The 24,298-nt window shown below is 54.1% G+C and overlaps 1 protein-coding gene across 2 annotated transcripts in view; it reads left to right on the plus strand.

Annotated features, from left to right (window-relative positions):
• The window catches only part of DSCAML1 (DS cell adhesion molecule like 1), a 340,977-nt gene that overhangs the window by 264,815 nt on the left and 51,864 nt on the right, over nucleotides 1–24,298 (plus strand). For both annotated transcript variants that reach the window (XM_014855719.3, XM_070490215.1), the window contains 3 exons: nucleotides 3,243–3,521; nucleotides 3,912–4,031; nucleotides 4,937–5,113. In XM_014855719.3, coding sequence (XP_014711205.2) covers nucleotides 3,243–3,521; nucleotides 3,912–4,031; nucleotides 4,937–5,113 — 576 coding nt within the window. The remainder of the gene's footprint in view (nucleotides 1–3,242; nucleotides 3,522–3,911; nucleotides 4,032–4,936; nucleotides 5,114–24,298) is intronic.

Raw genomic sequence — 24,298 nt, forward strand, 5'->3', positions numbered from 1 at the left:
GAAGGGAACGACAGCCCCCAGATAGCCTTTGCCTCTTGGCTCAGCCTTTCCCACTCTCTCACTCCATCTGTTTTTTAAAGCATGCGTGTCCTTTAACTCTCAGTCCAAACGCTACCTCCTCCATGAGGCTGTGGCCCCCAACGAGATGACACCTCTCTGCTCTGAGTTCAGCATCTGTATATTCAGGTGGTGCTTGTCCAGTAATCACTGAGGGAAATCGCTCAGCTTCCCTGGCAAATGATAAGCTCCTGGAGGTTCTCTCTGTATTTTAAGCATGTTTCTACTTTCCCAGCCCACACGGAGCATAATGCCTTCACAGAGCAGGCATTTCATAAATATTAGATGAATTAGTTAATTAATGAATTAACCTGCCTTAGTAACTTGTTCCATTATCTAAATCCCTTCTTACTCAGAGAGGCAGTCTTTCCCTTGCCTGAATTAAATCTTCCTGCCTAATTTCAGTCTGTCACTCCCACTTGCCCTGTCCTCAATGGAAGTGTGGTGCCTGACCATCCGTCCCCAGGCCGTGGCCCTCCAGACTCGACAAGCCCTCAGCCCTCTCCTCCCTAGGCAGAACCCCCCAGGTCCTTGCTTTGGCCACATGTCCTCCTCGGCATTGCCCTCGGCATTGCTGAGACTCTCCCCTTGGTCACATTCAAATGTCCACAGGACTCATATCAAAGGAGCCAGTTCGGGTGCTAGGACAGCAAGTGCCTGACCCCTAGCGAGGACCAAAGGAGAAGCCTCCGGATCCAAAATTCCATAGCACGAATACAGCATCTTGAGGACAGCGTAGAGCTTCCTCCTCCTGGATGAACCCCAATCCTGTGCTCTCCTCACCCCTTGCCCACCTCACAGGTAACCTTCTAAGGTCAACCAGGAAATGATATCCAGACATGTGTTCATTCATTTACTCATCCCACAAGCACTTATTGGGCTCCTGCAGTTTGCCTGGTTACGGTACAGGAGCTGCAGGGCTGTGCAGGAGGAGGGCAGGCCTCACAGAAGAGGTGGCATTGGAGCAGGGTCGGAAAAGATGAGCAGGAGTTTCCCAAGAATCCTGCCGGGCTCTAGCTTTGGGCCTTTGTGGGAAGGAGGACTGGACCAGAATTGCTTCTGCTAAGCTTCAGGAGACCAACTGAGTGGCAGATCTGGGTCTCTGCAACAATCCCATCAGAAAGTCCAAGGAGGCCAGAGGCCTCGATCTGATCTAGGCGCCAAAAAAGGGGGGAGTGGAGATCAGCAGAGCCCCACAGAGGAATCTTCGGGAAGTCTCTCAGTAGTGTGCATTGGGCCAATGCTAGAGCCAGGGTTCTGCAAAAATCTACCTGGAGATCTCCAAGGCCCAGCAAGCCACTCAGAATACTGGGGGCAAGGACTCAACCCAGGGAGCAGAGGCAGCTGGAGAGTGGGATTGGGAGATCCAGACAACAACCAGAGCCCCAGAAAACCTGGCTGGACTTAGGACCTGGATTTGGGCCCAGGTGGATTGGGAATAAGATGGGTCAAAAGCCAGCCTTTGGGCCAGGAGCACAGCTGGTGGGAGATAAGAAGCACAAATGCCCAGCTGTGTTCGCCAGGCATGGGCTGAGGCTTGGAGCTGTGGGCGTTCCTGGTACCCTGTGACCCGAGTGAGGGTAAGGTGGGAGATGACACTGGGAAGGTCAGTTAGGGGCCCTGCTGAGGGGTGTGGCTCTCATCTCATGGGTCATGGAGGTAACATCCCTCCTAAATGTCACTTCCTCTGGACCTAGCACTCCTCAGGATTCCACAGGGCTACCACGGCTTCTTCCATGTCCACACCCGGCCACTTCCCAGTGGCAGCTCCTACTCAGCCCTGAGAATCCTTGGGGTGCAGGGAGAGCCTTGGACATGCATAGACTGCCACCCATCCTTTCCCCGTCGGGGCTGTGCCCCGCTGTGGCCCTTCTGGGTGGGCCGGGGGTGGAGAGTAGCAGGCTTCCCAGGAGGGGCAGGGCTGGTGCCTAGGAGAAGGCCAGGGGCCTGTGGACGGCCTGGTAATTTAATTATTTGACTGCAGAAAGGAGATCTCATCTACTGGGTGCTCGTCCTTGTTAAGCTAATTGTCTGTCTCCTTCTCTCTTCTCCCCCCCACTTGCTGGGGAAGTCGCTGTGGCCTAATTGAGTTATCATAAAGATAATGGCTAATGCTCTAGCCAGAGCTGAGAAAGGAGCATCCCTCTTACAGTAGCTCAAGCCGCAGACAGGCCGCCCAGGGGCGGAGATGTGGGCCGGGTGAGGGGGGAGGCTGTGTGGATGCTGCTTAGCCCGATGAGTCTAACCAGCTGGGCATTGTGCAAAGGACAGGGCTTTCTCTCTGCTCTTTCTGTCACCCTAGGGGAGCTCACTTATGTGACAAATGGATCGCTGGTCTGGGCACGTTTGGGGCTTTCCAGAGAGGCAACCAGGCAGCATAAGGGAGAGAGGCAGACAGATCAGGTCTCAAATCCCACTGTCACCTCTTATGAGCCAGGCGACCAAGGGCAAATTACTTCTCCACTTTGAACCTCAGTTTTCTCATCCACAATACAGAGACAGCTAAGCTCACATCACGTTAGTGGTAGGAGGATTCAGTGAGCTGGTGTGTGTAAAGGACTGAAATGACCAGCGATGGGAGCTTCCACTCGCCTGTCCTAACACTTGATGACGATGGAAAGGGCTGGAGGGGGTGATGGGACCTCTGCAGGAGGAGATGGAGAACAGCACCCTGGTTTTAGATGAGCAGCTCTGGGGCATCCATGGGGGACAGTCTCAGTGCCGGCCTTCCTCCCCTGGCATCTGGGCACGTCATCTCTATCTGTCCCAGACCCCTGTGATGTGCATCTCTGGGATGAGAAAGTGGGCACAGGGCTGCCGAGGAGTGGCAGGGAAGTCAGGGTCAAAGCTGAGCAGTATGTCAGTGGGCAGATGGGGGTCAAAGCACGTGGGTCATCACTATTCAAGTTCCAGGACACATCCGAAGGTCAAGATTAATGCAGGCCAGCCAAGGCCCTGAACAGAGATGGTGGGTCCAGGCCTTGGTGGGCAGGGAGACGAGAACAGGGGGACAATGGTGGGGCACCCCAAAAGATTCTGCACGTTTAGAACAAAGCACCAGTGCCTGGGGTAACTCTACTGAGAGCCCAGCCCAGGGTCAGGAGGAGCCCTAAGGTGAGGCAGTGCTGCTGGCCAGGCTTGGGCGAGCAGGGGGACCTGACAGCAGCATCCCCTTGCCTTCCCAGTGCCCCCTCTAATCCAGCCCTTCGAGTTCCCACCGGCCTCCATCGGCCAGCTGCTCTACATCCCCTGCGTAGTGTCCTCGGGGGACATGCCCATCCGCATCACCTGGAGGAAGGACGGACAGGTGATCATCTCAGGCTCAGGTGTCACCATCGAGAGCAAGGAATTCATGAGCTCCCTGCAGATCTCCAGTGTTTCCCTCAAGCACAACGGCAACTACACGTGCATCGCCAGCAACGCAGCGGCCACCGTGAGCAGGGAGCGCCAGCTCATCGTGCGCGGTGAGCAGACAGGCCAGCAGCAGGGGAAGGAGGGTCCGGTCTTTCTAGATTTGGGGTTTGAATCACGGGCTGATGGAAGGTTGGCTCTGGCAGGGAGCTTAAAGATAAAGAGGTATAAACCTTTTACTTTCCAGGCCAGGAAACTGAGGCCCTGAGAGGGGAAGGCACTTGCTCAGTTAGTTACTGGCAAAGTCAGAATTGGAACTCAACTCGCAACTCCCAACCCCATACTCCGCAAAAGCTCTCAGCATCTTGGGTTTCAAAACTGCCTGCTCCCAACTTTATAATGGTCCAGGCACAGCTGACATTGAATGGAAGGTGCCCAAAGCCCCAGAAGACGTATCAGAGACTGAGATGATCTGTTTTTCCCTAACTCCCCTCTTTCTGCAGTGCCCCCTCGATTCGTGGTCCAGCCCAACAACCAGGATGGCATCTATGGCAAAGCTGGTGTGCTTAACTGCTCAGTGGACGGCTACCCCCCACCCAAGGTCATGTGGAAGCATGCCAAGGGTAAGCCCCTGGCTAGCCAGCATCTCCGAGCAGGACCAGGGAGGGGGAGGGGAGGGTGTTGATGGGACTTAGGGCCTATTCTCTACACACAACTCCTAGCCCTGGGTGGGAGCCGTGGGTTCTGAGCTTTAAGGGGACCCCAGATCTGAATGTCATCCTCAGCCACCCCTAGGGATCTGTGGACCAGGAATAGCTGTCATGCTGACTCCAAATTTCCTCTTGTCCTCACAGATTGGCCTCTCCCTTCCCTACTCCAGCACTAGAATTCAGTGTATATCCACTTTCCCCATCTCTCTCCACCCCTCCCCACTCCACCCTGAGGTCTCAGAGCCTCATTGGCCCCTGCTTCTCACCAGTCAACATATCCAGGCATCGTGGTCCTTCTTAGAGCCCCGCTTCATCCTAAGGACGCATTTGATATCTGACTCAGCCCCTAGCCAACCTCTTCTCACAGACCATGTCCATTGCTGACACTGGGGGAATGGGAGGGGATACTGCAAAGCCCCCTCTTGGAGGATGGTTGGCCTCTTTCCCAGGCCTGGCTGCCCGAGACCAGGAAACTGCCATTTGATGGCTCAATCTTCCTTTTGCCTGTTGCCAAGTGGCCCAAAGACAACTCTTTCTTCCTCTCCAAGGAATTTACCCCAAAGAAGCTCAGTGCCAGGTGGGCATTGAGCTGAGGCCCCCATCTCCCTACCTCGGAGCTGGGGCAGGGCCAGACCTCAGGGAGGGTCTTTCCTGTTGCCCAGCAGGTGGTGTGTGGGCTCCCAGCACTGTGGGGATGCTACAAAATGGCCCTAGATTGGCAAGAGAAAGATATCAGGGCCATTCTTTGGGGCACTCCAGTCCATCCCAGCTCACTTCCTAGTCTAGACACCAGCCTCCTAACCGCTGCCTCCTTCCAGGGAGCGGGAACCCCCAGCAGTACCACCCAGTGCCCCTCACCGGCCGCATCCAGATCCTGCCCAACAGCTCTCTGCTGATCCGCCACGTCCTGGAAGAGGACATCGGCTACTACCTCTGCCAGGCCAGCAACGGTGTGGGCACCGACATCAGCAAGTCCATGTTCCTCACTGTCAAGAGTGAGTCCTGCCCCTGTGCGGCCCCCCAGCAGCCCCTGACACAGGCCGAGGCCCGTCTCTGCACTCAGCCTGCCTACTTGCTTGATTTCCATTGTTCTGTCTCTGAAGGGGAGGCAGGAAGGATTCCCAGTCAGAGTGGACCTGGGACCCTTGGATGGGGAATTCAAAAGCACTCTCATCTAAAACAATGGCCTCGCCCTGAGCGGCCTGCACTCACCCCACTCCAGTCCTGATAAGCTCGTGATTTGCTCTACTGGAGTATCATGTGACACCCCATTTCCTTTGCTCTGTAGGTTGGCAATTCGAACTTCATAGTCAGATCAAACAATTTATTTCTGTCACTTAATTTACACCTACTTGTGTATAACCTGTCTGTGGCTTAGAAAGGAGGATACCTTATACACAATGTAAGAGAAAGGCCCATGGGCAGAAAACCCGGGTTCCAATTCCAGATCTACCCGATGAGTTTGTGACTTTGGGTAATCACCTCACCTCTCCAGGCTCCACTTTCCTCCCCTGTGCTAGAGGATCATTCTCAGCCTCCCCACCCAACAAAACTGTCATGAGTAACACAGAAACTGATCACAGAAAGGGGAAGATGCTTCAGAAAAGCCGAAAGAGCAGTAAAACTCATTATAACTTGGTGCTATATCTGTGGCTTCTAAATCCCCAGACACAGAGTCAGCCTTGACAGTCTTGAAAGCCCAGAACATCCCTGAATTTTGTTAATCACATGCAGACATTCCTGCTGGGGGAGCCTATCCGTTTACGCTATTTGGGGTCTGTATAATGGGCCTCCCAGGAATCACATCGGGAGAGTGTCTGTCTGGTCCTATGTCAAGAAATGGACCACACGCCATGGAGGACAGCCGTAAGAGCTTGAGTTTTAGCATCTGACCAAGCCAAGTGTGAATCTGGCTGCCATGTTGTAATTACTGTGACCTTGATGAGTTTACTTGGCCTTGGTGGGCCTCATTTTCCTGATGTACAAAATGAGAGTTATAATAGTGCCTGACCCGTTATGTTTATCAGAGGAAGTCAGATGATATGTGTCAAGCCCCCACTATGGTAACTGGCACCCAGTAGTCCATCAAAGATTTAGCCACTAGAATTGTTCCTCTTACCGGTAGTCCCTCCAGGGTCAGGTATAGGAAAGGCTGCTGAGAGCAGCGCCCGGTGTGCGGTCTGCCCAGCCCCTCCCCGGAGCTCCCTCCTGGAAGATCGTAGCTCCTTTATCGCTTGCCAAGCCCGTGTTCAGCTCAGCACAAGACGGGGAAGCCCCGGCGATCGATGCTCAGGGAGCTCCGAGCCGGAATCCCCACCCTGGGGAGCTACTTCTCTCACACTATCAAAAAGCACTTTGTCCTTAATAAAGCCAGGCAATCAATCTACATCCCTCAGCCAGGGAGGACTTCCGTAATTCTGCCTGTGTGAGGCGAGAGGAAGAGCGGGCCCTTGTGGAGCCGTCCTTGGTATCTGATCCTTATCTTCCCACTGTCAGCAGGAGAGAGAAGCCCAAACTCAAAGACTTTTCTTTTTTTTTGGTCTCTGCTCTTTTTCTCTAAGTTAGGGCATTCCACTGAAACAGCATGGCTGTGGCTTGGTGGCATGTGGTTTCTCTGCGGAGATGAAGGGGACATCGGTGACGGGCAACACAGTGGTCAGGGGGTGGGCTGTGTGTGAGGAAACCCAGTTCATGTCAGGCTGTCGCTGATGTCCTGGGGGGCCCAGGGCCAGTCACTTCACCTCTCTGGGCCTGCATTTTTCTGTGCCGTCCTCGCTTCGCAGCCGGGGCAGCCGCTGTGAGACACTCTGAGGTATTTGTAGAAAGTGCATTTGTAAATCCAGGGCAGCCTTGTGAACACATGTGACAAAATCACACGCAGACCCACACACAATCGCAGTGGTGTCAACTTCTGGCCCCCCTCTTCCCAAGGGAATGAGGGGGGTTCATACTTGTGGGCAGAATCTAGACCTTGTTCCTTCCTTTCCTCCCCTTGTCCTAATTTCAGCTGCCTTTCCGTTTTCCTCTGCTTTTCCACAGTCAGGCACATGCACGCTCCTTTCATACATCTGCTCCGTCTCGCAAACACCTCCGGGTCATATTTTCCCACTCACCACACCTCCCTCACGCACCGTCTACACAGTGTCTCTCAGCACTTCCTCACACAGCCTGTCTGCACCACCCGCTCCACGCTCCCTGCCCCCTCCCTCATACAACCCTCAGCCCACAGGCTGCCCTCCAGCCTTCCAGCTGTGCTCTCACACCCTCTCAGCACACTCGGGGTCTCCAGACCCTCACACACGTGTGCTACCTCAGATGGCCTTTTCCTCACACCCTTTCTCTTTCATAAACACCCCCTTCCATTCCACCCCGCTCTCCCCAATGACCTGCCCAGCCCTACTAGAGGCCCCTATGCCACCCCAAATGCCAGCAGGAGAAGAGGAGCAGGGCCAGGGGCATTTGAGTCCAGAGGGCAGTCGGTGTGAGGGCTGGGGACAGCCAGGCCCTCTCTCTAGGGTTGGAGGGTCTGACTGCTCTTCTGTAGCAGCCTGAATAATGCTCCTCGGTATCTGGCTGCCGGAAGATACTCCTGTGACAATGTGACAATGTTGAGAGGGCGGGACATGGTTGGGAGCTTTCATTCTGCCTCCTGCTGCTTTCACACAGGCGTACTGCTCCCGGCAACCGGCCCTCAGCTGCTCCCCTGCACGTCCACCCTGTGCCTGCTCTGCCCTTCCCCTCCGCCACTCTCCCTCAACCTCCCCCCTCCAACCCACTCTGACTTCAGCTGAAAGGGCACAGGAAAGTGGGAAGGACCTTCAGGACCTGGGCACATGGGTCACCAATGGGATTACGGGGCAGAGCCATTCCTAGTCATCGCTTGATCTGTCTCCAACACCCACACTGCCAACGTCCCCCGCACCCCCTTACAGAACTGGCCACAGAAAGACCACCATTTGCAAGGCCAACTTCAAGTCTTGCCTCAGTGTCCCTAACACACTCAGGGAAATGTTCACCCAATACAGCTCCACCTTGTCAGACCTCACCCTTTTGTGATCACTCAGAACGCAAACTGATCTTAATCCCCTCTTTGGCCAAGTAGAAGTCAGAAAGTAAATATATCAAAGGGACATACCTCATAGAAAGCATGCAAGTGTCCAATTGGACATTTGTGGTTGGCCTCTGCTTGGGAGTGTCTACACCATTGACCCTGATGGTTTCCAATGATAACTCAACACGTGCTCGCTGAGCACTCACTAAATAGATCAGTGAAACTCCGTGGCTAAGAGCACAGACTTTAGAACCAGATAGACCTGGGTTCAAATCCCAGCTCTGCCACTTGGTAGCTGTGGGATCTTGGACAATGATCTCTGTAAGTCCCAATTTCTTCATCTGTAAGTTTGGAATTATGATGCTTTTTACTCATTGGTAAGGTTTAAATGAGACACACTTAGAGCAATTAACACAGTACTTGGCACAAAATACACAGTTTCGAATCGTTAGCCATCAATCAGTAGTTAAGGTGCTGCAAATCTATTGATGAGCAAGACAGAGTTGCTGTCCTCAGGGAATTTAGAATCCTGAAGGTGAGATAGACATAGCCAAAACAACTAAACTGCACAAAACGATAAGTGCCTTAAAAAGCCACAGACAAGGTGATACAAAGACAATCAGGGATGGAGGAATCAAATTTAACTTTGGGGATGAATAAGAGAATGTCAAGAAAAGCTCCACAAAAGCAGTAGTCTGTAAGTAGGACTTGCAGGCTGAGGATTCTGACGGGAACCCATGGGGCAAAGGTCGTTCCATTCCAGCATGAGCAAAAAGCATAGCAAGGGCATAGAGGCAGGAAAGTCCATGCATGTCATCTGGGGAGGTGGGGACTCAGGGTCTCTGGTGGAGACTGAAGGGAGGATGGACTGTGAGGTGCTTGTGGGCTTTCAAAACTGTTTTCCATGTTGACTTGACTCTGGAACCAGAGGGCCAGGAGCCCAGGGTCTGGTGGAGTCGGGATTCCAGAGCGGGTTCTTGGAGAATTGCCCTGTAGAAACTTTCCTCGAGGCCCCAGGTTGCTAAGAGTGTGTTCTGGTGGGCAAGTGATTTTCGAAGTTCCTGGACATCCTTGCTGGTAACCAACCAGACGCGACGGGCCCCCAGGCCTCCCTGATGCCCACGAGGTTGGTGTGAGCTGAGCCCATGAGTGTCTGAGCATACAGCCCAGCCTAGCCACCATCACGAGTACAGCACTTGACAGTTTACAAAGCTCTTTCCATACCCTGCCTTGAGGTCAGCCAGCTATAGCTCCTTCTCAGAGAAGGTGAGGCACTGGATCAGGGTCGTTGGGCGATATGGTCCCAGCTGAGACCGGAAGTTGCCTCTGTGGACTCATGGTTAGATAGAAAGAGCACAGACCAAGAGTTAGAAGGCTTGATGCTGGGCCTGGCTCTGTGACTCACTGGCTGCATACCCAGGAGCCGTCCTTTCCCCTCTCTGGGCCTCAGTTTCCTCATCTGTACACTAAGAGGCCTGGACTAGAATCTAGTCACTAGCTGATCCCAAGGTCCCTTCCAGCTCAGACAATCTATGATTTTAGTGGTGTGCGTGGTCCTTTCAGGGCACAGACTGCCTCCCAGAACTTGGTTGAAAATAAATGTAATTAACAGGAAAAAATACCACATCTACAGAGCTTCCTTTTATCTCCCTTTTAAAATGTAAAAAAAGAGATAATGACCAAGAGGAGAGGAGGCAATTCCTCCTCCAACTGACACACGGGGGAAAAAAATAAAGCATCTTCAAAGAGAATGCTTCACTGAGAGGGAGGTACAAAGCCGGGCAGCTTAGTCTGGGGTGCAAGGGGCTGGCTGTGTTTTGATGTTGCCACCGCACGGCCGTGCCTCCCGGGACTTGGCGGCCCCCTTGTGCAGCAGATTACCTGATTAGACAGGTCCTTTTACATCCTCCAGACTCCCCTCCACTTCGTGAAGGCTCCGGTGAGTGGGCCAAGGCAGAGCCCACAGCAATTAAACCCATAAGGGCTCTTTGTTTGCTCTGAGTTTTGATTTGTTTGTTTAGCAAAATGTCAGACCAATTAAAGCCAGATCCAAGAGCCCTCCACGAGCACACACCCAGCCGCATAGTCACGGGAAGGCAGGAGGGCAGAGAACAGAGCCAAGGGGACTGGGGAGTGGCGGAGCCCACCCTAGCAGAAGGAAGCCCCAGGCCTGGGTAGACCAGGTCACCTGCCAGCAGTTGACCATTGGTGCAGAGGTCAGAATGCAAAACCTTGGAAAGACAGCTGTGGATCCAGTGACCAGAGATGGTCCTAATTTCAGATTTGCCCAAAGGAAACGCCTTGTCAGGCAGAAGTAGCACCTCCATTAGACCTGGGTGACCAGGGCTCCTGCCCCAGCCCCTACTGCTCCCACAGTGCGAGGAGTCTATGGCCAAAGGAAGTGGCTGCCCAGCCCACAGCTCCCCTTCTAGACCACGTTTCTGGTACCCAGGGAATTCCCTGCCTGAATGCCCCGAGCCGACTTCCAGGACCTTCCAAGGCCTCTTCTCCAATATGTCTTCCCAAGGATGGGCCCTGCCACTGGCGTTACCTCTAGACCTGAGGGATGGTTGTTTGTAAGATGTGCAGATGGAGCCTAGATGTGCGCACCGAGATGTCCACACACGTATTCGTAAGGCCCCTCTCAGCATGCAAGAAGAAACTGAGGCACAGAGAGGCCAGCACCTGGCCCAAGGTTTTCCTGTGTGTTCCCTGGTGGTAGGACCTGTCTCCTCAACAGACTGAAGCTCCTTGCAGGCTGGGCTGGTCTTCCCTTCCCTCTCCGGGAATTCCCAGCTCTGGCATCCAGCTCAGCACAGGTCTCTGCCCACCTTGGCCTACCTTGCCAGGGACTGACAGGCTGACTGACCCCCAGTCCACAGGTCCAGTCTCATCATACATGGGGTCGCAGGTCACCCCCCTGGCACTCCCTTCTGCCCTTATGAGTCCCCCTGATGGGGTGAGGGGTGTGTGGGAGACACGCTGCTGGATCTGCAAATAATGAAGAAAGGAGGCAGCAAGGCAGAGTGACGGGCAGCAGAGCAGGGTTGAGGCCTGGCCTCTGAGCCACACCGGCCTGGGGCTGACGCTGGCCCTGCCACACCTGTGGAGCAAGTTAATCACTCTCTCCACCCACGTGGTAGTCATCGATCAGCCTCACCTGCTCAGCCTCAAAGCGGCTCAGAGAGCCCCATCCTGGCCTGTGCCAAGCTGGGGCCTCCTCTGCAGGCCTGGGAGCTGTCCCCCAGCCTCTGGTGGAGAAGGGCAGGAGGGAGAGAGGGGGGAATGAGGCACTGCCATGATTTCCATGGTGACGATTATCCAGCTGGCCTTTGGCCTTATTGATTTTCAGACTTCATAGAGTAAGGAGTGACACTTTGTCTCCTGCTTCATCAAACACATGTGAGCAGAGAGGCTGGACACATCCTCTCACCAGGCCAGACCCCCTCCTGTGGCCCCCACTGAACCCCCACCACGAGGGCTGCAGCCACGGGCCAGCCCAGGCTGACCCACCCTCTGCAGGACCCAGAGTGGCCGAAATGAGTAGATGGCTTAGGGGACAGGAAGGCCCTGGCCAGGGAGATGGGAGTCCTGATTTCTTGTCCAGTGTCCCCTGTTACACCCTGGGTCACCTGGGGTCGGTCACTCCCTCTCCCTGGGGCTTCGTTTGCTCCTGTGAGAGAGAAACCACAATCTTCTCCCTTTCCCTCAGCCCTTACGGCGTTAACAGAGCTTAACAAGTGGGGCCATTGGAGACCCAGCAGGGTCTGTGTCCTCCGTTCCAGGACCTCCCTTTCAGGAGCTGGAGCCCTTGGTGTTTCAGGATTTTATAGAAAAGATAAAGACGAGTCTGAACCAGAGAAACGTAGGAGATCTTTCTGACCTCAAGAGGCCAACAGTATCATTGAAGCAAGTCACATCCCATCCCAAACCCAGCCCCAAAAGGGACCTTTGTGCAAAGGTTCTCAGGTAGAATAAAACAGTCTCCGTGTGGACCAGTCACCCACCCCAGCCCCACTCCCTCCCAGCACCGTAACAAGCCAGGCCCCCTGACCAGCGGGGAGACTTTATTGAAGGGATAGGAAGAATGCACCTGCCCATGCAACCTCCACTCCCAAGTTAAGAGTGTCTGTCCTGGGGCTGACCCGGTGGCACAGCAGTTAAGTGCGCACGTTCCACTTTGGCGGCCCGGGGTTCACTGGTTCAGATCCCAGGTGCGGACATGGCCCCGCTTGGCAAGGCATGCTGTGGCAGGTGTCCCCCATATAAAGTAGAGGAAGATGGGCACGGATGTTAGCTCAGGGCCAGACTTCCTCAGCAAAAAAAGGAGGATTGGCAGCAGATGTTAGCTCAGGGCTAATCTTCCTCAAAAAAAAAAAGAGTGCCTGTCCCGAGGGGCTTATCTGGGCCCTTATCTCCTTATTAGAGGCTGGGGGCAGTGATGGCATAAAGAGCATCCCCACCACTTCCCCACCACCCCTTCAGGCAGTCCCCATGACCGTGAGCACAGAAGAGCTCCCAGCAGGATCTGAGCTCTAAGACGTCATTCAGGGCTTTCTCTGCATTCGGCCCCAGCAGATCTGATGGAAACCAAAATTACATGCATCATACACGGCAATTGAGGAAAAGGTACCAGTAAACATTTCAAGACACAAAGGAGTCAGGGGCATCATTGGGTGCCTCAGTTCCCTAGATAAGGAAATGCGGGCAAAGAGCTACAGCAGTGCCTCCAGAGCCTGCCCCAAGTGGGGAGCCCGGAACCACTCCCCCAATTATGATCAAAGCCCCTCTGAACAGCAGGGACAGATAAATTGTTGGATCAGTCAAGCAATAGACCGGTACTTCCTGAGTAGCCCCCACGTGTCCAGCATGGCGTCAAGGTCTGAGAGAGAGAACGGGAAGATTAAATGATCGCCCTTGCCCTCAACGAACTTACAGACTAGTTAGGAAGGGGAACCAACCTTCAAGAAACAAGGCTTGCTTATGTCCTAAAAGGTCTGGCAGAGAAGGCAAACCCGAGTTTGGGCAGACCTGGTCAGACTGAGCTCTCCAGAAGAGTGGGACTCAGGTTGAGCCTTGAAGAACAGGTAGTGTGTGGACAAGCAAAGGGAAGAAAGGAGGGCATTCAGGTGGAAGGAGCAGCATGAGCAAAGACCCTGGGGTCGGCAGGCTGTGTGGGAGGCAGAGGAGAATGCCTGATGGGAGGGTGGCAGCCGGCGATTAGGGGTGAGGTTGGGTGGAAACAGTGGCACCGAAGCCTGGACGTGGTACTAGGATCTTGAGCAGGGAATGGAGAGAAAGCGGGAATCTAAGAGGCGTTGTGAAAGAAAATGTACCAGCCCTGGGCCGGCCCAGTGGTGTAGTGGTTGAGTTTGTGCACTCTCCTTTTGCAGCCCGGGGTTCATGGGTTCGGATCCTGGGCACGGACCTACACACTGTTCATCAAGCCATGCTGTGGCAGGTGTCCCACATACAAAATAGAGGAAGATTGGCACAGATGTTAGCTCAGCGACAATCTTCCTCACCAAGAAAAAAAAAAGAAAGTAAAAGTACCAGCCTTGATGAGGAGTTGGACCAAGGAGCCAGGAAAGTCAAGGACTCAAGGCTGAGAGATGAGGAGTATGATGGTTACCAATAGAAATAGAGTGCAGAGGTGGCATGTGTGCTTTGGCCATGTCAAGGTGGGGGTGACGGAGGTGCCCTGAGGCAGCTGGACACTGCTGACATCTGCCAGACTTTCTGCCTAGAGCAGTGTACTAGGCCAGATGACCCTACAGTTCCCACAGCCCTAAGGTGACTCAGGGTTCCTTGTGTGACTGGCAGCTGTCCGGTCCTGGGCCAGAAAGGATAAGACTGGTGGGCTGAGTGGAGACTCTCCCAGAAGCCCAGGCCCCCCCACCCCCACCCCAATCCCTGTGCGGTCCTCAGGGCCACCAGCCCAGGACACCAGGCTTCTATCTGGCCCTCTCAGTTCTGCGGAGACTTGGGACATGGCAAATTTGAGATTCTGAAGGAAATCTGTTCACGTTGCTCACGTCCAGGCCTGCCACTGTTCATTCACTATTCGATAGCTGTTGAGTACCCGCTGAGTGCCCATCCCTGGACCAGGTGCTGGGGCGGAAGGTGCTGGGGGTAGGGGAGTGTGGCCCTTGCACACTCCTGCACCTGCTTGCCTACTGCCAGCCTGTCCATGGGGCTGGGAGTGTAACAGAAGGTGAAGCTCCCCAAGGAGGAGGGAGAGGGAAGCCCACACAACTTCCCATCTTAGGAAGCCCCCTCCAGCCTGTGGCTGAGCGGCTGTGGCCTGTTCTCCTGGGCAGTCTGCGCAGAGAGCCTGTGTCACTCACTGGAACCTTGTAGTCTTTCCTGGGGCCACTGGAACAAAGTACCACAAGCTGGGTGGACTAAAAGAACAGAAATGTATTCTCTCACAGTTCTGGGAGGTAGAAATGCAAACTCAAGGTGTCCGCAGGTCTGTGCGCGCTCTGACGGCTCCAGGGAAGAGCGCCTCCTTTCCTATTCCGGGACCAGGAGTCCTCGGGGCTCCTTGGATTGTAGATGTGTCACTCCAGTCTCTGCCTCCATCATCACGTGGCACCATCTTCCCTCTGTGTGTGTCTCTTCTCTTTTTATAAGGACACCAATCATATTGGGTTAAGGGCCCATCCTACTCCCATAAAACCTCAGCTTATCTTAATTACAACTGCAAAGACCCTATTTCCCAATAAGGTCCCATTCACTGGTACCAGGGGTTAGGACTTGACATAATTTTGGGAGGGATACAACTCAACCCACAGCAGTCCCCAGGCCCAGTGATTTCTTACCGCTATCTTCATGCTTTCTAGAACTCTGGAAGCTGAAATGCTCTCCTTTCCAGCATCCCACAACTGCCCTTGTCTGAATGCCTCCAGTCTCCTGACCAGATACTCCTTCTTGGTTAAGAGTCGACGAGCCCAACCTCTCCTGTGCACTGAACTCTAGGACAAGGGTCAGCAAACCAAGCCTGGGCCCAAATCTGGCCAGACACCTGTTTTGCTGGAACCCAGCCACGCCCGATCTTCAGATCCTATTGTCCATGGCTGCTTTCGAGCCGCAGCGGCAGAGCTGAGTCATAGCAGCAGAGACCTATGACCCGCAAAGCCTAAAATGTTTACTATCCAGCCCTTTACAGAAAAAGTTTGCCGACCCCAGCTCTGGGGTATTCACAGCGATGACCCAGAAGCATTTTCCAAGTAATTAAAGAAAGATGGCATTGTCTCCTTTTGTTTCTGAAAGGATTCTGATGTTCCAGGTCAGCTCAGAGTTGAGTGTTCTCTGATCTCTAAAAGGGGAATAAAAATGCTTCCCACCTCCCAGAGCTGTGGAGGGCGGAGGGGGATGTAATGAGATAATTCATGGAAAGCATTAGCCAGGGTGCATGGCACTAATAAGCATTCAATGAACCGTAGCTATTTTCATTGTTACTATCATTTTTCCAACATTCTGCGGAGAGTAGAAGACCAGAGGCAGGGGGAGAAGCTTCAGGTGGAAATACTGTCCCCTCCCACTCACAGACTGATCCCACTTTATAGCTGGAGAAAGCAAGGCCTGCTGAGTTTGAGGGTCTCAGCTGGGACCACCATGCAGCAGAAACAGGTGTGCAGTCTGAGTCTCAAAGGTCCCCACCATTCTCTGTGGCCCATGCCACCCCTCCTTCACACACCCACTGTTCTTGCCCACTCTGCTCCCCACGTACGCAGGCAGTAGACAGCTAGGGTCCCTTGGGCCCCCAGCTCCCCAGGCACCACCCACCCCCCTCAGAGCCGAGGCTGATTGCTTCCATGCAATTTGAATTAATCTCATGCTTCAGGTGGAGCTTGGCTAATCAGGGGAGACAAGAAGCCGAAGTGGGCGCAATCAAATTAACAACGCCATGGCCCTGGCTCTTTAAGAAGGGAAAACAAAGCCAGCACCAGAAGACACCCCCCCAACCCGCCCTTCCCGGGGGAAGTCTGGAGCTGCTGCCAGCTGCCCGGCCCGCCCCAGGCCCACCACCCAACATGCCAACAATGCCCCTTTGTGGTGGCTTATCTCACACGGCCAAACAGGGCCACAGTTCTTGTCAGGATCTTGTTAACAAGGAGCAGAGACACAAGCCTTTGGGGGTGAGAGGGGAGTGGGCTGGAGTGGGAGGAGGTAGGGGCCCACTCACCTCCAATGGGTGCGTGTAATCCTTTCAGAAACAAAAGGAGATGAGGCCTCGGAGCCAGCTGGGAGGCTCCCTTCTCCCCTGAGAAGGTGGGTCTGCAGAGCTCTCAAGAGCCTTCAGGGCGTCGGCTGTGCCCTGGAAAAGCCTCCTCCAGAAGGCAAGGAGGAGGACATCCAGAAAAGCATTTTAACATGCCTAGAGAGAGCATCCTGTTTAGCGAAAAGCTCTTTGAGACTCCTAGAGAGATCTTAGTTAGACTCTCAGAAGGACTTCCTGAAAAAGTTCCTTCCTTGGGGATGGAACACCATAACTTTGCTGCCCTTCTTCCAATCATATTGGCTTTGAGGTCGTCCTGCCTGAGCACGGGAAGGACCAGAGGGCACCTACTTGAGTGGGATGTGGAAGAGGAGGGTCACCCAGCCCTGTGGTTCCTGCTCCAGACTATGTGTGAGAATCACCTGGGCTGGGAGATTCTTCAGGAACCCTGATGCCCAGGCCCCACCCTGGCCCAATTAAATCAGAGCTTCTGGGGGTGGGGTCTGTGCAATAAGATGTTTTTAAAGCTTCCCTGGTAATTCTGTGTCGCCAAGCCTGAGAACCTCGTCAGCCCCCTCCCCCAGGCCACCCGCCTAGACGAAGAGAATACCCTCATCCCTTGGTCTCCTGATTCCCGGATCAAGCTTCTTCCCCCCAAATTTGGCACATTTCTCTCCGGAGAAGCTCCGCTCTTTGCACTCATTCCTGGCTCCCCGCTCCCCTGTCTACGGCCCTTCTCTGACCAGTGTCACATCGTGGATAAAACCACAGGCGCCCTGGATCGAGTTCTGTCTCTGCCACTTACTAGCTGTGTGACCTTCGGCAATTCTCTAAGCTTCAGTCTCCCCATCTGTAAAGTGGGAAGAAAAGTAAGGGTGTTAAGTGAGTTAAATGCGTGTAAAAGAATGCAGAACAGAGCCCAGCACATAGCAAGCCTTCCCTAATGTGAACTGCGATGATTATTCAGTACTCATGCCTGTGAATGGGGTAAAGATGTGCCCCAGGCTTCCTTCTGGAAGAGCCCTGGAACATTCCATTGCTCTTTTGCATTTTATCAGGCCTCTCCCAACAGCCAGTGGCATTCCCATCCTATTTCTTCCGCTTTCTCCTTCCCACACACACTGCTCCTCTCCTCTGGGTATTCATAACTGAATCTTCCCTCCCTGGTGACTTGGGGACTTGTCAGAAACACCAGCTGAGCTCCAATCACCAGGCAAAAGAGAGGGAGGAAGACAGAGACAAAGCCCGACTCACAGCCCCCGTAACTCCCACCCCAGCCCCAGCCTGTGCTGGACTGGCCTCCTGGCCCTGTCAGTCCAGCTCTCTCCCAGTCTTCAGCCTCCTTCTGCACTCCCCCTGGGATTCATCCACATTACATCCTTCCCACCCAGCTTCCCACTCCTGGGACGAAGCCCAGGATGGGAGAAAAATGAACCAGGCAGAAGGAGAAGGCTGGACTGAAACCAGAGGAAAGGGTGCTGGTGAATTGTCAGGAGACTGGGGGCTTCGTCTCCTTTCTGCCACTCACGGGCTGTGTGACCTTAAACAAACCCCTCAGCCTCTCTGAGCCTCCATTTCCTCACTGGTATTGTAGGGGCTAATAGACCCCACACTATCTTCTTAACAAAAATGAAGCTCCTTGAAAAAGATGCTTTGGTGCTGTGCAAACTGCAAGGATCAGGCCCACTCCAGCTTAGGAGGTGGGACCCCAGAGAAGGGGAGAGCTGAAGGAGCAAAGAAGGGGCCAAGTAGGTGAGAAATTTATGATTCCCATGGCAGAATCTAGGGGCCCTAGAAGTCCATCTCCAAGCCTGGGGGCTGGCCAGAAAGTCTGTGGATGCTGGGAGAGAGCGAGGAAGCAGAGCTGTCTTGTGGTGTTTTAAAAATCTATCAGCCTCTCACGTCAAATTAAAATGTAAATAGCAGCTGGTGCGGGCAGGACCTCGGGGGTGACAGGAGCCGGCCTGCGAGTAATTTCACAGACGGGAACCGGTTACATCGGATTCTGACAACTGTCTTGTTTCTGAAATTGATTTCCTCTCCCCTCGGCTTGCTGCCCCCAGAGGGCCCAGGAGCGAGGGGCGAGGGTGGCTCCGCTGTGACCGGGGCCTTTCTCCACTCCGTGGCGCCTGCCAATAAGGCCCCATCACAACCCGGAGGAGGAGATCAGGGGTTTCTGCACAGCTCTAAGGCAGTGGTCTGAGCACCAAAACCCTGGGGGGCTCCTTCCTGACCTGGAGTGAATCTAACTGTGGACCAAGGCAGGCTGACCCGGGACGCCGGGGTGAGCAGGAGAGGCGCCCAGCGCTTGGGAGCCTTCCCTCTTCCCATAAATCTGTGCTAAATCTGAAACCGAGATACTGTACCCTGGAGTCTCGCTGACAGAGACACTGCAGCATGACATGCGCCATGTCAGGGATGCTCGAGACCCAGAGGAGAGGCAGGTGACATGGGCTATCAGGGAAGGATCCTGGAAGTCGTCACGAAGCCCCTTTGGCCTCTACCAGGGTCTGCCCCCATTTGGCCATGCACAGTGCCACGCACCGCAGCAGGCGCTGGGGCTGTAAAGCCGTGAACAGGACCGGCCACAGGACCTCAGGCAAAAGCCCCACCCTCCCCACCTAAAGGCGCTGGATTGGATGAAGCTGTGTACTTCAGAGTGGCTCACCCACATGGGTCTCCTTGATGCCCCTGGGCCCAGCCCCTCCTGTTCCCAAGTCCCAGTGAATCTCCCCCTGCCCCCCCCCCCACTTGGTACAAAGAAATTAGGTTTTCCTGGCTGTTAATTGAATTACACTGCGGGAAAGCAGAGAAGTTGCAGCTCGGGAAAGCCTATTGGAGCGTCGTGTTGCCTTTGTGGCTGCTGTTAGCACTTGCCACGGAGAACTCAGCCCTGTGCGTACGATCCCCGCCCCCCCCCCCGGCTCTCCTGCCTGCACCCCTAAAGCTGCAGTCCCTGACGCCTGCCCTAGGAGTGGCCCGCTGAGGCTGCCCGAACAGAGAAGCCACAGCTTTTTGGTGACGGCCAAATTCCATTTCCCAAAGCCAGACACTGCATGCATGCGGAGCAGACAGACAGCGAGAGGTTGCCAGCCCCTGCCGCCACAGTAGCACAGGCTTAAAGTAGAGGGAGGAACTGCCTTCTGGAAGCCTTGGTCCCCTTATTTGAAAAATAGGGATAATAAGACTGACTTCTCATGTTTGTGGTCGGGGGAGATCACAGAGCAATGAGCCAAGAGGCGAAAGCATCCTTATTGCCTGCTCCATCATGGGTGTCAGGGCACAGCGAGGCCGTGGAGGTTAATCAAGAAATACACTGGGACCTGGGCTTTGGACCGGGGAATAATAACAATGCCTGCCTCCCTGGAGTTAATTCGTGTAAAGGAATGGAATACTGCCAGCTCGTGGTCCATGGTAAGTTCCAGTAAAAAGTAACCACAAGAGTGCGTGCGTGTGTGTGTGTGTGTGTGTGTGTGTGCGTATCTGTGCTCCTGCAGGTGACTGCACACGGACATGTCTCCAAGGAATTCTTGGGGTCTGCCTTCAACCCCGGAAGCCCTCTGGGGCACAGCCAGGTCTCGGTGCGGTGAAGGTTCAGTTGTGTTATTGCTGAGATTCAGTAGAGCGGACAGACCTTGTGGTCCAGGGCAAGAAGCAAGAGGGAGGTGGAGGGAAGAGGCGAGCAGATGGGGCGGGATACCGCCGTCCTGGGGTCCCCTCTGGTGGGGTGCTGCCTCACTGAGCCCATCTGTACAGCAGCCAGGAGGGCTGAGGCCCCCAGTGTGTGGGCGCAGGAGGGCACCGGGGCCTGGCCTGGGGGAGCGGCACGGTGGCAGAGTTCTCTGTGCCGTTGTTGACAGGAAGACTGAAAGGCGGGGAGAAGAGAGGATGTGAGTTCTCTGCTTCTTGCCCGGGACAGGGGGCTAAAGACCCCCATATTCGAGGAGAGTATGCTGAGTCACAGAGTCGCCTCCCAAAACAGTGAGCTGGCTTCTCAGACCGTCTTTTCGTCTCTCCAGAGACCCAGACGCCCCCGGGGCCGAAAGCCTCCGATCCCTTTGAGTGTTTTTTTCATGACCCTAGCTATCCAGCTCTAGTGCAGACACTCTCTGCCTCCCACTGCAGTTCTTTCCCTAACCAGCAAAAAACACTGGAAAATTCCTTCTTAGGCCGAATAGAAGGTCTGTGCTTCCCCCTTTGCAAAGAGCTGTTGTGCCATGGCCCCCCACCCACTCCCTGAAGGTCGTGCATTCCCACTTTTCACCCACTCTTGACATGGCACGGTCTGAAGTCTGCCCAGCTTCCTGGTCACACCCCAGCTTGGTCATGTCCGCCATCAAGCAGAGTGCCCAGAACAAGATGTCATGTTTCATGAGTTGTCTGGAGCGTGTAACTGGAAGTCCTAAAAAGCTGGGAACTAGTTCTCCCAGTGTCGCCTTACCTCCCACCATCGGTGTTAGAGCTTTATGTGGCAAGCATTGCCACACCTGTCCACCTTGAAGATGCACTGTGCTTCCCAGCAGTGAGACTGCAGGCAAATTGCATCCCCTTGTGGCCTCAGTTTCTTCGTTTGTAAAGGGAAGGGTCCATGTAGATGATCTGTGCCTGTGCCATTGGACAGAAACGAAACATGAGCCACATATGTAACCAAAATCTAGTCGTCACAAGCTCAAAAAAATAAAAAGAAACATGTGAGATTAGTTGTAATAGTATGTTTTATTTAACTTAATTCATCTAAAATATTAACATGTAATTGATATGAAAGTTATTAATGAGATGTTTTCCCTTCTTTTCCCTCTTCCTGTATTTTTGAAATCCAGTGTGTGTCGTACCGCCATAGTGCATCTCAGTTTACACTGGCCGCGTTTCAAGTGTCCAGTGGCCGCAGGTGACTAGTGGCTACTATATGGAACATTATCTGGGCTCTGCAACTCTAGGGCTCTGTGATTCTGTGGAATAGCCTGGCAAGGAACTTCTTAAGGTGTGGGTGCATTTATCTGATACTTTCCTTGGAATAGCAGAGGAATATGAGAGCCTTGGGGTGGGGCCAGTCAGTACCCATGTTTGGTTTTTTTGTTTTTGAGGAGGATTAGCCCTGATCTAACTGCTGCCAATCCTCCTCTTTTTGCTGAGGAAGACTGGCACTGAGCTAACATCTGTGCCCATCTTCCTCTACTTTCTATGTAGGACGCCTACTACAGCATGGCTTGACAAGTGGTGCCATGTCCGCACCCGGGATCCAAACCGGCAAACCCCGGGCCACCGAAGTGGAACATGCAAACCTAACCGCTGCGCCACTGGGCCAGCCCCAAGTACCCATGTTTTTGAGCAGCTGCTACATGGCAGACACTTTACATATGTGGACTCTGCCCCTGTAACAACTCTGCGGGGTAGACGGCCATGTCACAGGTGATGAACCTGAGGCTCAGGGAAGTTAAGCAAGCTGTGTTGAAAGCCGCAGAGCTGGTAGAGACACAGTAGAACCCATATCTGCCCGGGCCGCAGAAGCAATCTCCTCTTCTTCATGGATGGGTCCCCCGAACCTGCCCTGAGGTGTGGGGCTGTGAGGAGAGTGGTGGGTTGTGCTGTGTGGGGCTCATTGCCATAACAAGCAGCCAGCTGGTAGGAAATGAAGTGAGCCCACTATAGGCCCTGGACGTGGTTGTTACTCTACTCAGAGCTGAAGGACCAAGTGGGCTCTGAGACCCATCCAGGATCTCTGGTTACCCCTGTGTCTGTCTCTTCGAACAAACTTGATTGGGAAGACAAGCTCCCTGAGGTGAGACTGGCATATATGGAAGTGCAGGTTGTGCACTGCTCAAAGGTACATGGCCTAAGGGGCAAGTAGAGTCTGCAACCCAGTCCCTGTTCCACTGGCCACGCTGTGGCTCCTAGCATCAGTTTTTATCCAGCCAGAGGAGTGCCTTTATAGTTGACACACAGGCCCCGGACAGGTTAGTACAGCCCTGCTGGAGAACAGAACAGGGATATGCTGCAAATTTTTCACTCTAGTGCAGAGCCTTGAAGTTCCTCTACCAAAGACTTTTCCTTTCCCCTCCCTTCCTCAAACCTCTGACCTAGGCTGGGGCTTGACCCTGCTCCCGCCCCCTATTCACACACAAACACACACACACACACACACACACACACACACACACACAAAACCCTGCACGAACATCCCCCCGCCCCCACCTCTGTGGCTTCAGCAGCAGCCTCCAGGAGCAGGGCCTCAGGGCTCAGCCAGCCCAGCGGTGCCCGGCCCCAGTCTCTGCCCAGTCATTGCTGGGAGAGCAGAAACAGCCCACCGGCCTCTCGCCCCACACCCCCGCATTTCAATCCTCCAGGAAAAATGGAGGCATCTGCAATGCAAGGCCCGACTTGTTGATGTAAAATCTTGCTCTATATTCCACCCAGGTTTATACGAGTGAATTATGCAAATCTTTGATGGAAAAATATTCCTCCGCACATCCTTGAGCGTGTAAAACCTTAGTCAATAATTCATACTCAGATGTCTCTGACTGCAGGCTTTTTCTTCATTATAACTTGCACCTCGTTATTTGTCTTTTGGATTTTATTGTATATCCTGGTGTAATGCCGTGCATTATAAAATTTATCTGCTTCATTATTTGATGAGCTGGGGCTGGGGATGTTCTGAGATGCTGGCTCAGGGGCTGGGGCCAGGGCTGCCCTCGGTATCCAGTCCCGCATGACAGAAGGCGGAGGAAGTGGCTGGCTTCACGATGTGACTTCAGGGACACCGGAAGCCACCCTTCATCACCCACACCTGTTCCAAAAGTCTCCTCACCCACTGACTGACATCTCCGGTGGCACTGTCACAGCTCCATGCCTTCCTTACTTTCACTGAAGGCTTATTTGGCCTTAGAAGTCAGATGACCCTGGAGAGTCTGCTGGGGAGAACGTTGTCTTGGTAGGTCTTTAAAACTGGAGGGGAGAGAAATCCTGAGGACTCTGGGAGGGAGAGAAAGGGCCAGCCACTGAAGTGGAGCAGGGACGCGGTGCCCCGAGGGGAGCCCGGGGGCAGGGAGGTCATGAGAAGAGAGAAGACAGAGCTCCCTCTTGCACCATCACCCAAGCAGGCCGGTGATGGGGTGTGGGGAGCAGGGTCTCTGCTCTGCAGAACTCAATGTGAGGAGGGAGATGGGGGATGGTGTCTGATTCTTGCAGTCCACCACAGCGCCCCCAGTCTCCAGGATGGCTAATGGGCTCTCCTCCCAAGACGAGAGCCACTGGGGGCCTGTACTCCGAGAGGCACGTTTCCCCAGGGCAGTGGTAAGGAAGAGGCAGGACAAGGACAGTCCTCCAGGTGCATCAGAGCACTTACCTCTCCGGGCCTGCCCTGCATGTTGCTCCCTCTGAGCCTTTGCTCCAGCAGGTTCCACTGCCTGGGGTGCCCTTTTCTCTGACCCCCATTTAGGTGATGCCATGTCAGGTGCTGTGTGTTCCTCCTAGCATGGTACTTACCACTCTTTCCTGGACTTGCTGGTCTTCTTGTCTGTTCTCACCACCACAGTGAAAGCCCCCAAGATCAGGTTTGCCCTGTTCACTGTCAGCTCCAGAACCCAGCATGAGCCCTGGCCCGGAGTCGGTGCTCAGGGAATGCTTGTTGGATGGATAGACGGTGCCTTCCCAGACACACCTCAGTCAAAATTAATTTCTCCCAATACCTTGGTGAAACGCTCATCGGATTTTCCTCATTTTCATGTGGCTCACGCCTCCCCTCCCCCATCTCGTGTCAGGAGTATCCCCCAAGCCTGGCGCAGTGCCGTGTCATGGTATAGGTGCAGGATGCGTGTTTGTTGAGTTGGATGGAGGAGAAAGGGGACAGGATTTCACTGGCAGCCGGCACCATCTTCCCCTCCACCCCTACCCTCCTCCTGCTGTCGG

The sequence above is a fragment of the Equus asinus genome, chromosome 20 (genome assembly GCF_041296235.1).
Source record: "Equus asinus isolate D_3611 breed Donkey chromosome 20, EquAss-T2T_v2, whole genome shotgun sequence".
NCBI lineage: Eukaryota > Metazoa > Chordata > Mammalia > Perissodactyla > Equidae > Equus > Equus asinus.